Here is a 15,672-nt window from a genome sequence, read left to right on the forward strand (position 1 = left end):
TAATAATTTAACAAATAATTACAATAAATATATATTACTATTTCAAGTGTTTGCATTTTTATTTCTGATACCCGAACAAAGCAATGGAACACATCAACATGGGGGAATCCTCATGGAATGCAGGTAAGTACTTACTGATCAAGTCACTCTCGATCACCAGAACCTTAGGGTTCTTGTTGGAAAGAAAGAAAGCGGATATTTGATACGCAGTACGGGAATAATACACAGATAATAAGAAAATTTAGAAAGCTTACACCTTTCAAACTTTTATAAAGAGTGGCCTTGAGTGTTCTTCCTCAAGTTGTTTTTAACTTATTATAAGCTAAGTATCAACTTGATTTATCGCCAAATGGGCTTACAAGGAAGAGAAGTACAGACATCTAGAAAATCTTACAAACCAAAATTCCCCTAAAATATTTACGCCCTTATTCATAGACTTTTTTTATCTAATGACGGAGTAAAGCTGTGATAACAAGTCTGTTTCTCAGTGCTGATGGCATGGCAGCCTTCGCAATACGTAGACAAAGGGCCATTGTTATCGGCTAGTATTGAGATACAACAAACAAATGAATTATAATATATGCAATATACAGCAATATACAATATACATATATGCCACTGAGTGTGTAAGTGAGCTCGCAAGATTAAGATATATTTTTGTAGATCTTTTCATACGAAATGTCTTCACCTGGACAAGTATAAAATTAGTAGTCCGATCTAAAATTTATGAAGGTTCTGAACATCCAACTATTACACGAGGCCTAAGATTAGGTTTTTGAAATATTTTAAAATACACATTTATTGGAAACAAGGAATCGGTACAAAAGTCTATGATACACTACTACTCCTAGAAAATAATAGTACAAAACTATACTTGGAAATAGAGAGCAGTGGCGTAAGGTGAAATATTCCGAAAGGGATCCTGATGCAACATATAATTACTAATATGCATGTATGCGGTGTAAAAAAAAATTGTAGTTTTTGCGACATGTTCGCTACGGCCAAATGGTCATCTGAACAAATATATGACCTAAGTCCACACATATCCTGTAGCCGCCTATATAAAGCGCCTTATTCACGCTCTATCTTGCTGTTCGACTCGTTGTAGTACGTCGCGGTGGACATAATATACATACGTCTTTTAAATCGAGACTATTCATTGTGCTTTTGCTTCAAGCCTCATCCTTTACATTGTTTGGCTGTACTCGATGTACGTGAATAGGATGCTTTCATGTGACGGAAAAGATTGATATAACAGATAACACAATTCCATTCTCCAGGTTAAGTAACACAACAACATAGGATACCTAAGGATAAAACTATTCGCTTTCAATGCTATGAAGTTTACAATTTCCGACTTAAATGTGTTCTATATTTGAATTATAACACCGTTCCGTCAGATGGCACTAAATATAATACCTATGTTTCCAAATACAGTAAATATCATTAATAACGATTAGATATTCATTTAAATTTCATGTGATTAATAACATAAACAATATATAATTTATGTAATATGTATCGAGAAATTATGTCAGTGGCACAATTCATAGATGACAGCACTATCACAAGAATAAGAATTGAAAATAAAACTACATTGTCGGTGAATGCAATATTGATTATTCAAATTGAAGGCATAGGCTGAGTTAGTGAGCTGGGAACATGGGTCGCGTTCTCGGAAAATCGCCCAACGATTACATTATGCTGGACCTGAGGTAAGTATTGTTAAGTCGTGAGCGAAAAAACTTGTGTTGTTGAATTAGCAGGCTTGCGAATGTGTTACAAACAGTTATTTAGCCTACGCTGTCGTTCTTCAGTAATTGTTGAAAAATGTTCATACTTGCATTTACGTTTTTGAAGCATGCTTTCAGCAGTCATCAGCGATTCAATCAGTTAATAAGTAGTAACAAAGTAATCATAGCAGCATATCCGACAGTATTAATTGTAATACCCGTTTAATGATTCTCCAAAAAAAAGTAATCAATCATCGGCCATTTCGAATATATTTGGGATGTTACTTAGTCTTCTATTAATTTCTATTCGCATAAAGTTCTTTTCAATATATACATAGGTAGTGTTTCTCATCCACCATTTAGGACTCGCGACTTCTGTTCCATATTATAGAATTAGTAAAATTAATTAGCTTAACTGTTTCGACAGTTACTCACCCGTTACTTAGTAGTTCCAGGCAGCTGGATGCTGTGGCTAAATCGAAGCATGCATTTTTGGAGATAAATCCGGAGCCAGGCCGTAACACAGAGAATGTGTAAGTAGTATTTTAATAAAACGCTAAAGTTCTTTTACGACACTAACATGGTACATACGTGATGCGTTGTTGGTAAGCTAAATTCAGTAAGAGACGTAAAAATGTATTTAAACATGGAACAGAGCAGAGTAAAAAGAATAAAATCTTTTAAAATTAACATAACGTTAAAGTATTTCAGCCTGTTACTTATACTTAACGTAAAAAAAATTAACGCATAAATTGTATGTTTACAGTGAGATTGCACCAGACGACCAGAAGAAACACATGAACGTAGAGCATGTGAACATAAAGGTAATGCCGTGTCGGTGCAAATCCAAATGCGCTTTGAAACGCCTGCAAGAGAAACACGGTAACAATGTAGATTGCACCATCTACTATGTGTAATGTGGTCAATCATGCATTTCGCCCGTTTCCTTTACTGTCTTCTCATTTTTGTTAAGATTGTTTTGAGAAGCCAGTATTGTTATGCATAAAATGAGTTGTTAAGAATTGTTTTCAAGTTAGGCCTTTGTTGCTGTTCCCCATAGTATTTTAGGAATATCATCCGCAGTTTCGAATCAAATAAAAGATGTAAAAGTCTGTTGTCGTTTTATTTCGATGAAGCACACATAACATGTAGGTCGAAACATTAAGTTAAAATCGATTTGGCCAAATTTATAAAAAAATATTGGGGCTGTGGTGGTAATAAATGGTCAAAAGTCAAGTTTCACATATCAGATAAAATTGACCATCTTGTACGTAAGACATGACATGACTGAATGCAAAAAGTGAGAATCGATCAATACAACTAACAACTAAAATGTTAGTCTGTAGGTTAGTTTTTTATCCCTTCAGTAATTTTCTGATCATTAAGATACCCATTCCTACGCCCAGTCTCAAGAGCGTAACATTCATCTACAGTTTGCCTTTTCAACCCGACAGTAAGAGTTACGCTGACTGTTACTGCTGATTCAATATCAAAAACTGAGATCAAAAAAGATTACACCCATAACGCTGGTAATATACCCGCCCAAGCGTTTTATTTTTGCACTGAGTATTAGTAATGTTATTTATTAAACAAATTTTATTTTAACATAAAAAATATGTTATTTTATTTTCACAAATTTATACCGCGTAGATTATTATAGCAATAACGAATGACGATGGAAGCATTCGGAATTTAGATCCAGAATTTATACCGTTTCACACAGTTTATATCAAAAGTCAAAACAAATGTCACGTATGGTTTTCAATGAGAATAAAATATAAAATATCTATATCAAATACTTATGCTTATGAGGAATCGCATAACGCCTTGCACTACCTTTATTTGATATTTGGAACTAGGTTTTACCTAGGTGTATAGACTATGTTTTTCTAAAAGGTCATCATAAGTAGGGCCCGGATTAATCTGTAAATACATATTTTTAATTTAAGCGATTTTCGTTCTAGCTCTTATTCTCTATATCTATTAACGTATTTGGATTGTGAGAAACAAATTTTTATTTTCCATATTTTAAGGTTAATTCCATATTTTACAAAACATATCACCATCATCCATATTTTCAAATAGCATACGTACGTGACGTTTTGAGCTGCTTGGGCGTCGTTGTATTTTTACGTACTTACATACTTACATTTGCGCTACTACATATTATATTTTTCTTTCGACGTTTCGAAGACTGCAGTCTTCATGGTCACGGGGCGGACTAAGGTGTAGGTCGTCCGAAAGGGCTGCAGTCTTCGAAACGTCGGGAGAAAAATATAATATAAATAACCGCTATAGAATAAAAAAATGATTTATTTTTGATGAAACGATAATTTTTATAGAATTTTAATACAACATTTCGCTACCTTTTTTAAAGTTTTTTTTTAAATATATCTCTTATTGTAACAGTTACTGATTTTTCAAAATAAAGAATGTTTAAAATGAAAGGTATTGTTATTTTATACTCCATATTTTAGATTTTTTGGTCCATATTATATGTACATATTTTCTATTTTTTATACATATTTATTTGGGCCCTAGTCATAAGTATTATGCCACAATTAATAGATGTCACTATTATGGCGGGTATTGTTAAAATTATATAAACTTACTTACTCACTTATAACAAAAACTTAGCTAATTTATAAGAAAACAACAATTAAGCAAATAAGCAAGAACATAAAAATATAGCTAGCGATATTCAACGATTGTGAACGTCCGTCCGATATAAAGCAAAATACAAGCCAAAAGTATATCGACAACGTAATGTTCTGCGGGTCGCGGTTTCGCGCCCTTTTTCTTTTTTTTTCGCACGACTGATCAAGTCACCTTGCTCATTATATAATATGAATTTATTAGGTGCTATATGATGTTTCATGGACAGATCGTACCTTTGGTAATATTAATTACAATTTTAAAACCTAAAGTCACACCTGAGGTACTCAAATGCAACGAAGTAAAATTGGGGAAAGGCTCATCTCAAACCAAATGTACTTTAAATGTTGTAAAAGTACAAAACATTATTTGCATATCAGAACTTAAAGTAAGCTTTTATATTAAAGCATGGTATACCATAAGGTAATATGCATAGAAAAGTTGTGGATATTCTTTTTGAAGCGGCTACCATAAGATATAATAAGGTAATCTCGCGGCAGGCCTCGCCTAGTTTAGGAATCCCTGGTACTTGCAATATTTATAATAATTTCCTGCAAATCTGATTTTCCACATCGACTTATTGTAAGAAATCCTTTGGAGAGGCTCATGTTCAGCAGTGGACATCCTGCGGCTGATGATGATGTATGATTTTTAATAATTTTAATAGTAATTATTATTTATTACATTTAATGAAACTTGTTCAAGGCCTTAAACGGTCCATCAAAGATCACTTAGTCCAACACGAAAACGCTCTATACAGGCCGCTTTTACGTCTAGAAATCTAGTCTATTATTAGTAGCGAATACCCGTGGCTCATGATGAAATATATACCGTGCAATCTCTCCGTATTTACATATATGCCATAGGTAACAGCCGTTCTTCACGAACGTATGTACCAGCTCATCGTTAACAATTTCAAGTGATTATTCAATATTCACAATCAGTTGCAATTGCATCTAGTTGGAAGCAATTGGTGAACGATGCGCAAATGTAACTGTTTTATTCCTGTTGGCACTTATTTTAAAGTATTGGTCGTTATTCATTGAAATTTTACGTGCATATATCTGTAAATTAGGTTTTGTAAGTCCTTCGCCCACTTGCAAGTGCTTTCCCAAAATAAATTTCCCAGACTATCTATTGTTGGAAAATAGCCTCTATGTTAATACAAAATACGATACATTTGTGAGTAATATACTGTGGTATAAATTCTCATAACTAAACTGTACATTAGGCCCTGTATTGTGTTGAAATTAGATGTTTTTTTTAAAGATATTTCGAGTCACTCTTCGCCGAACATGGCGACAAGCTCGCGCTATCACCTTATGAGTCAGAAGATTGAGGAAATATGGAAAGCGTTATGTTATTATTGACGCATAAACATAAACATCACCAGTCAATTATAAATTAATAAATAAACAGTAGGTAAATTAACATGTAACATCCAAAATCGCAATGATTGCAGAGTGAAGTCCATCATAGTTGTACTACAGTTTGACTGCAGTACAAGGTAGGGCAAAGTGATATTGGGTTTTTCTACTGAGTATCAACCCGGAATCTGGAATTTCGCCCGATATGGCGAAAGGCTCACCTATTTGAAACGCGCGGCGGAAAGTGAGTGTGCCAGTTGCGTTTCTGCCTACCGCTTCGGGGATTAAAGGTGCGTGCGCGCATGCGTGTTTGTGTGTGTGTGAAGTCTATCTAAAGACCATAATCATTAGAAGCCTTGTAATTTAATTTATGTATTCGAAAAATATTACGTATGCAATTAATATCAGCCCTGTATTATATACTTGCCCACTGCTGAGCACGGGCCTCCTCTACTACTGAGAGGGATTAGGCCTTAGTCCACCACGCTGACCTAGTGCGGATTGGTAGACTTCACACACCTTCGAAATTCCTATAGAGAACTTCTCAGATGTGCAGGTTTCCTCACGATGTTTTCCTTCACCGTTAAAGCGAACGATAAATTCACAAAGAATACACACATGATTTTTTTAGAAAAGTCAGAGGTGTGTGCCCTTGGGATTTGAACCTGCGGACATTCGTCTCGGCAGTCCGTTCCACACCCAACTAGGCTATCGCCGCATGCAATAAATCTGCGAAATTATTTTAAATAAAAAAAGCAATGATTTTGCTGTATCATCTCGTGTTGAACTACATAGAGATAGGAATATAAAAACAATAATCTTTATTACCGAAACATACATGAAATATGTACGATGGAAAGTTGCTAACTGCAGTTAATTAACCTATCCGCAATAAAACACCAATTCGTTTCACTGATATATTTATAACACAAACTTATATCAATTGGTACAATAAACACTACATTTACATAAGAAAATACGTTGGTCTAATCTGATCCGATTTAGAAAAAAACTACAGGGAATAGTGTAACACCACAGAGTGCAAATGTTCTCCTAAAGAGGTAACACATAATCACGGTACAAAAATGTTGAATAACTTAAGGAGCCACTCTGATACTTGAAATTTACTGACAAATAATTTTATCACTTATGATAGGTAGGATATATATTATATCCGCCCGGATAGCGACCATTGTACACAAGGTGTTAAACCCGCCATAGTGTATTAAGCGTTCCGGGATCAGCCTGTACATCTGGTACCAAAAGGCCGGCATAATTGTTTCGACTGTCGAGGGGTAATCATCTCTCGTCAGTCGACATTCTGTTAGACCCCGCTCCACTTACCATCAGAGCAGTGGGATTACTTTGTCGTGCATTTGTAAAAAAAAGTTGATATATATACATGAAACTGAATTTGTTTTACCATGTAAAACTACGTTACTAATACCTAAACACTAACAAATAGCACATATTCAAAGTAAATTAAACACTCGATAAATGTCGAAATCCTTTGGGCTGGAATATTTTCAAATTATCAAACAATACATCTATAAACTGAACTACGTTTAGTTTTAAACGTAAAAATAAGATATACTAATATGACGCGTTTTAGTCAAAAACATTTGTCCCTTCCTTTTTGCGGGTGAACTATATACACGTTTATGTGGTTTTAACTACTCGTAACATACGAAACAAGAAAACGTAAGAAGATTTAATAAGCATTGCTCATAAACACTTAAAATACTAAGTACATTGAAATCCATAATTAAGTACAACAACTGATAAGCAAACTTATACCACGAAAATTATTTATATAATAATATTTTATCCAAAATTCAATGACAGATTTCTACTTGCTAGAATTCATATTAAACCACAAAATAAAAAAATGATTTCCAAAATCACTATAATCCTAAATTTATACAACATAATATAGTGCGCTACGAAATGTAGCCACAAATTATGGTACAAAGGGTCAAACAGAAAATAAATAAGCAATAAAATGCAGATCATAAGTTGTCAAGATCAATAATATAACGAACCTGTTGACCAATGTAACATTTAAAAAAGAAATTACTTACGATCGATACATTCTTGAGATGTGGCTATAATTGCCTAAAAAAACATTAAAAAACATTAATGTAGGATCATACATTTCCTCGGGGAAAACAGAGCTATATTTAAACATTATTAAAGACAGACTGTATTTTCATAAGAATTTTTATTCATTATAATTCAAAACTAGAGACTTCTGATAGTATAGCAATAAATTCTGTAAGAAAATGACTATAGTGCATAAAAATGTACGAACGCAGCTACTTAAAACTACTAAGTGTTTTAATTTTAATCAACATACTAACCGCATTTCTTTGTATACGTCTGTTATATTTATATCGTTTTTTGTCTCGCTTTGTTCAGACATTTACCGATAGAGAAAGCGAGACAGAACATTGTGTAACTATAACGACGTATACACCATTTATTAGCAAGTCCCTTATAATATATCAGACATTTCACAGTAAATACAATATCACGTGCCCAGTCGCACTCTGAGTGCCGGCGTGCGATTAATGCAATGATATATTTATACAAAAATTAGGTTATACCATTGATTCCCAAAGTGGTCCAGGTGGACCTCCAGGGGTACTCGAGAGACTTGACGGGGGTCTGAGTTAGCGTGACCAAATCTGGGGCTCCACACTTCGTAAGCGGGGATCCACGGAAATGTATATGGTTTGATGTAAAGTACTAAAACGTTGGCTTGACTTCCCCTGTCAATGTAGGCAGGTAATAATTGTTGGGGTCGTATGGCACGGTGACCTCGAACATAATGGTCCAGGCAAAGATAGCTGAGCGGTACTTGTAATGCACTCTTTGCAATAAGAAAAGGTCCACCGGAACCAGCAAAATTTTATAAGAGATCTATGGGAACAAAGTTTGGGAACCTCTGGGTTATACTAATAATGATTCTTTTTTAAGTTTTTCAAAAACACAAACTATAAGGTTTTAGTTTATTTGTTGAATTTATTTTTCGATAATCGCACGCTAACGTCTCGTTTTGTGCACAACCGCGCGCCACTGACGGCGTCATCCATAACAATTGTTACGACAAAATACCACGTACCAAATATATAAATATGCGATAGAACCCTTTCCATACATTACAAACAAGGCCAACAGAGTTTCTGTTCGCTTAAAATACTTGATATATGAGAAAAGAGAACTTATTGTGTATTAATGAAGTGTAAATATTTGATTTAGTCACATTTGTTTTGGCACTGCGAGAGGAAATGAATTAGTTGTTATATTAACTAGGGTAGTGTTAATAGACCTATTTAAGAAGCTTAGTGTGATTCTAAATTTCGTATCACTGGCAGAGCTTATTTTAGGACCCACACGCAATGGAGGTTCATCACTCTTACCTTTTGCTGTAAGTGAGGAAGTTATTTCAATTTGATAGAATACAAAAATATGATGCAATAGACCTAACTAGAACATTGGAAGAACAAGCTTAGGAATTGAAAGAACATACTTCACAAACACTGCAGTCAGTATATACCTGTATATTTACTCACTGCAATAAAATTTCATTATTATTTTTATGGCCATTTTCTAGTACACAGTCAATATAACACCTAATTTATTTAAAACAAAATCCATAATAAATATATCGTTGCTAAATAGGAATTCATAAAAGTAATCAATATATTAAATATATTATTTAAACAAAATTTATAATAATCACTAAAAAACTAAAAGGACGTAAAGAAAAATTAATGTTTGAAAGTTAAGGGTCAGTTAAAAAAGAAAATAATATTTCTGAATGCTTAAATTGTGGAATCGCGTATGTCATTAAAAAAGTGATTACAACTGATAATCACCATCGTCATCTATTTTCTATTATATTTATGAATATATTAATATTGAAATCCACGCCTTTCACCCATTTACTAATAAAATAAAAAAAAAATAAAAAACCCTTTACATGAAATTTATAATAAAATTTAATGTTTTCGCTATAATTATTTTTTTAATGTAGCCATAAACGAATATTGCGTTTTGTACCGAAATGTAATGTAAAGTTCTAGATGTTCTGTCCACAATTAAACATTTTTTGAAACACTTTGCTGTTTAAAACAATTTAGAAAAATACGCTTCTTTATTTATTAACAAAGGTAACCATTAGTCCAGCGACAATTCTACATTTTTAATAACATAATTTATAAAAAAAGTCCTTATTTTACAAATAAATTTTAACCGCAACATCATAATATAATATATATGCACTGCAGATTTGCTGTATTTTAGATAATATATGCTGAAAATGTGATTAGCAACATATAAGGTATTCAGAATTCAGATTTCAATAAACATCTCAACCTTTAATACCGCGTAACAGCATACATAATCAACTGAGTGAATAACACGTGGAAGAAAATAAACTAAAGACAAATCGTCATTACTGAGAAAACAGATTTAACTAGAACCTAAACCTATTAAGAATGATCTGTAAAATATTTCTTAAGAATATATACGTGCGAGGGCTGATTTTAAATCATCGCATAAATTCTATCTAACGAATAGACTAGTTATTTAGAAATATTTTCTATAAAAAAAAAACAATAATTCGTCCAATAAATTTACTTGACGATTTTAAAATCAGCCCTAAGTCGTATTGTCGCGTAAACATAGAAATTTAGGTTTCAATTCTTTTCACCATTGATTATTCGCCCCGGCCTATCGATATATATATGAACATTCTATAATGCTTTCGCACCAGAGTTGTCGACAGTAAGTAAATACCAATATAATATTGCACACCGTCCCACTTAAGGCATGGCTCAGCCCATCCCTGATCCCAAGTTAAATATTAATATTAACAATTATCGATAATTCTTAGAAAACTACTATCGTATATGAAAACATTTTATGACACTGCTAATACTTTTAAGTACTTGGTAAAGATATTATCGGATTTATTCGCATGTGGCAATACATGAAAATTAAAAATAAATATTAATGTCGATTAATTTTGTATTGAGCCTAATATTTATATGAAAGGTAGATAATCAGTTTCGTTGTAATCATCACTATAAGACTATGTTATCTTATACATAATAATACAACGGTAAATCATTGCACTTTACTTCGATGTTATCATTGGATCTTATTTATATTTATATTCGAATACTAGGTGTGCTATCGCCACCGTCCACGCAAATTTGTATCGAGATTATCAGTCTGTTAGATTTTGTAAACATTAAAGGCTAACCCTCTTATTCATAGACGTTATTTATCTAAGGACGGAGCATTGCTGTGATAACAAGTGTTTCTCAGCTTTGTTTATCTGACAGCTAATTAGATTCAAGTTGTATCTCAATATTAGCCAATCACAACGGCCCTATGTCTACGCACTGCGAAGGCTGCAATGCCATCAGCACTGAGAAACTGACTTATTATCAGCAATGCTCCGTCCTTAGATAAATAACCTCTATGAATAGGGAGGTAACTAAATATGCTGCATTCCAAATTAATATGATAGCAAAACTTGCATCAAAAATTGTTCAGCTGTTTTTGTATAATGCCCAAACTAACTTTATTATACATTTACTATTGGTTTGAAATAACAAAATTTCGTGTTCACCCAATTCTGTATTTATTAGTTATTGCCACGCGCGATATAAACCAAGACGGTGGTTTTCTGGGAAAACTTAACTACATATTAGTAATATTGGCAACTACACTGGAAGAATTTGGTCTACATTTAAATATACGATATAAACTACACTTATCACTCATATAATTTTTTCCATAATTTTTAATTACAAACAATCTTCACTGATTTTTTGTATAAAAAATTGAATGCGTTTATTATAATACCATCACAATTCGTCCACTGGAGCGCAGAAAACTAAACATATTTTAAAGATATAAGATTCTTGCAATACATTTAAAACAGTGCGTTTCGAATATTTTTCTTGAAAAATTTATATAAGTACATATCAATTAACGAATATGCCAAGATGGAAGTACTATATTAGAAACTTATTACAACTAAGCATAAAAAGCATTCAAAATTCTAACCTAATTCATCCTATATTAAACATTTAGATTATGAGTGGGCCTAACGCGTCGTCCTTCGCGTGAACTTAGTGTACTTTTCTTTCTCAATATCATAATAGATAGTACTTTTCAATTACCTTTAAGTATAAGTAGCAACATACTTCAACCCCGCATTATTTTTTATTTATTTAATATTTATTTATATTTATAACCAGCAACACCAAAGTACACTGAGACCACGCGAACAAAAACGTAAATCATACTACTCTACTATAACTAAGTCAAACTAACTTCTAAGATCAGTAATAGATTACCATTAAAAAGAAGGAGCACGTTTAGTCTTTTTATTCGACCGCTCTAGGAGGCGAACGTTTTTATAACTATATTAGTATGTTCATTCCAAAATATGTCTTGAGATTACTAACGTATTGTTTTCCGCTATGTTTTTAAGTGTTACTTACAGTATGTATTTCATTAGCATGCTAATAGAGCATTGTATCAATCCTATATTGGTATTGTCTTGTTATCTTTGCATAATACATATTAAAATTAGGAAAAATACCTGTCTCCGTCACTCAACAGAATTTCGCAAAAAAATGTTTTGTCTCGCCTGAATATAAAAACAATCGATTATTGTTTATCAGTCAAACGTGAATCGCGAACGAATCTATATCGCGTAATCGATTAAATTCTTAAGATCGATATCGACGAATGTTAAGTAGATTACAGGATGGGTACATGGAATCGTAATGGGACCTAAATACGCAAAAAGAATCTAGCCCACAAAATGACACTTTTGAAATAGTGAATAGCGACGTTTAAATCGTATTTTTGCTCATTGATATTCTATTTTATATTTTGTTAATAATAAGTTCAAATTAACATATTCTGACTAATGGAAATATAAGCCTTATAGATTAGAACTAGTTTGGCATACTCGACTCATTTACGACCATACTGTGAGTTGGATCCGTTTTGCGTGTCTACGTCCAATTATACTTACAACATTTACCGCCATTTTCAGTGAACGATCCCAATCGCTTTTTTCGATCTATCGCGAAAATGGACCAATCAGAACAATTCTTTTTCAAAGGCTTATAAATAAATTATTTTGATTTTTCATTCTCGGAAGACGATTTAGGATTGAGATCATTTAATAAAAGCGGCTGTTAGTCCATCGACTTTACGCAAACTGCAGTGCGCAAGATCCATTGTCAAATATGTTTGATAAATATAAAATTGCTATTAAAATGAATATATTTAAAGAATATTATATATTATGAATTAAAAATATATTTTATTAAGGAAACGATAATCATTTTTTTTTTTATTAGAATGAGGTCTCAATAACTGGTTAGCAAACATTTGCTTTCAGAAGTAAAGAAACTCAATGTCGTAACATTAAACAACCTTGTTTATACCATTCTGATTATAGTTTAAAGTAACTTTAAATTTTAATCATTAAATGTTCAGTGACGACGTTCATAACCAAGTAGTAATACAGCATATTAGTACTTGGTCATTAATTGAAATCTATAAGCCTTGGGTCATTAACATAATAGGGAACCGGCCTATGTTTGATTTTGTTTATTATTCTACATGTAATGGTTAATAATACGAAAAAGAAGCACTCCTGCGAAAACTGCATAAAAATTGGTTAAAAAATGAGCGAGTAATTCATGTTTCAAATATTTTAATGCGCAGAAGTGGGCGCGATGTGGGGATATCGCTTCATCTCTTTCTTTCGCACGCGTCTTAATTCCCAAAGACGTCAAATGTGGGTATTTCGTCTCTTTTCTGTTTCTTGTTAATTACCCCTTCCACCGACATTCAAAGACTTATAACTTGTTGATTTTTTACCGGATTTTAATCATTCATTTTGTGTTATAATTTATATAACGTGAATATTTGATAATAGTAAAGAACAAAAATGAGTCCGGTACCCTATTATGTGTATTGTGCAAGTACTCCACAATATTTTATGTTTGAAAAATGCAAACGCTTCATTCAAAATTAAAATTATGATGTTTATGTAAAATCAATATAATATTTTCCTATTTCTTTTCAATCATAATGCGTATACCTCTGTATGTAACCAAAACTGTGTAAAACATAGTACAGTTCGATTTAAACTTTTTGGTGGATGTGAAGTAAGCTTCGAGCGCAAGTACAATCAAATCGACAATATATTCACTTTCATTTCATATTTCTTTCATTTCTATATCTCCATTGATAAAATTATGAAATACTAATTCATTAACGTTATTTTTTTTTTTTTGTAGGACGAAACTCTATACGAAAGTATAATAAAGTTATTATGCTGTTCGAACAGTTAATATTTTTATTTTGTAGAAAGTTAATTATATATATGCCAAATAAATAGTATTTAGTTTTGTGATCCAAAATGATAAATTTAACTATTATTGAACTATTGAGCTCTATACCCAAACAGGAATGCGCACCTCTGGCACCTAATATTGTGTTCTGCGCATCAAAACGTACGATTTTCAGAGCCACTAAGAAATTCGAATCGAGCTGTACCAGTATAGTTATGAATATAGAAACATCTGTCGAATTTTCTAGCGAAACTAAACCGACGTATAATTATATTTTTTTACCAAAATATTTGGTATACTGTAATAAATCAGATATATTTCCTATTTCTTGGCAATTCTTTGACACAAACCGTGCTTATCAATAAAACAGACATCTCTCCGTATCTAAAGACTACAATTACGATGAATTCCTCAATATCGACTAACAAACATCGAAAAAAGACACCGATGGTGCGTACAGAATAATCATATCGATACTTATGTATCGATTTTATATATAAACTAACAAACATTGAACATATATTATTTTATTTAAAATATGCGAATATTGAGATATCCCCTATCGTTTTGACTTAAACATAAAAAACAGTCGATCTTTTTATATCTAAAGTTACTGTCAGATGTAATATTATATCGACAAAATTTTCAAAGTAAAAATAATGATAAAATCTATACATGGCTGAAGGTAATAATCAACGCAAAATTTTATATAAGCGATTACGATGATCGAAATATAATCACTGCAACTTTGTAATTTTAGTTACATCATCGATACACAAATCGATTCGTGTCGTAATCATATCCAGTTCAATAATCGATTTCAACTTGGCCACTAAAAAAATCCCATAATAATTTTCTATTGCATTTATAGTTCGTGTTTGGGATATCTTAATATTCACTTCAATGATAAGTATGTATTTAAGTTTCTATGCCGAATCATTGTTTATATGCCGTGGTCGTTTAGGTATGAGAGGATCCGTAGGTACCTGGCGGAGGTCTGTACTCCTCCGGCAGGGCCATCACTTGTTTCTTCGTGAACGCGTATTTTCTCGTGCCAATATTCTTGTACGTATTCTCGCGGCGACAGCCCTCGCTGTAAAGTAGACAAAACGTTTGTTTTTTTTAAAGTTGAATACTATTAAAATTTTAATGAGAATGTACTATGCACCAATGCTCTTAGGGTAACCATGATGCAGGGTTAGATAGATGTTTTTTTAATGGAACAGCGGTGTATTCATTTTTTAATACACGAATGGAACGACTTATCTGGAATAATAAGTAATACTGTAACATCAAAATCTATCTCACGAAAATCTAAATTATCTAAAAACGACAATTTTAAATACCATTTCAAAAGTTTATTTTATTTTATTTATTTCAAATACTTTTTGTTGAAATGGTGATATTGTATTTCCCGCGTTTGCTGTCTATGAAAAATGTTATTAGGAATGATCGTGTTGGCTATGGTAATTATCTATGTTCAATGGTTAAAAATGTACAAGATGGATGCAGTAAAAG

The 15,672-nt window shown here is 32.4% G+C and overlaps 1 protein-coding gene across 3 annotated transcripts in view; it reads right to left on the reverse strand.

Annotated features, from left to right (window-relative positions):
- Positions 1–6,658: 6,658 nt before the first annotated feature.
- LOC115439928 (inositol polyphosphate-4-phosphatase type I A) overlaps positions 6,659–15,672 on the reverse strand; it is a 44,714-nt gene continuing 35,700 nt past the window's right edge. For all 3 annotated transcript variants that reach the window (XM_030164007.2, XM_030164006.2, XM_030164008.2), the window contains one exon: positions 6,659–15,247. In XM_030164007.2, coding sequence (XP_030019867.2) covers positions 15,115–15,247 — 133 coding nt within the window. In that variant the 3' untranslated portion in view covers positions 6,659–15,114. The remainder of the gene's footprint in view (positions 15,248–15,672) is intronic.

Source organism: Manduca sexta, chromosome 27, assembly GCF_014839805.1.
Source record: "Manduca sexta isolate Smith_Timp_Sample1 chromosome 27, JHU_Msex_v1.0, whole genome shotgun sequence".
Classification (NCBI taxonomy): Eukaryota; Metazoa; Arthropoda; class Insecta; order Lepidoptera; family Sphingidae; genus Manduca; species Manduca sexta.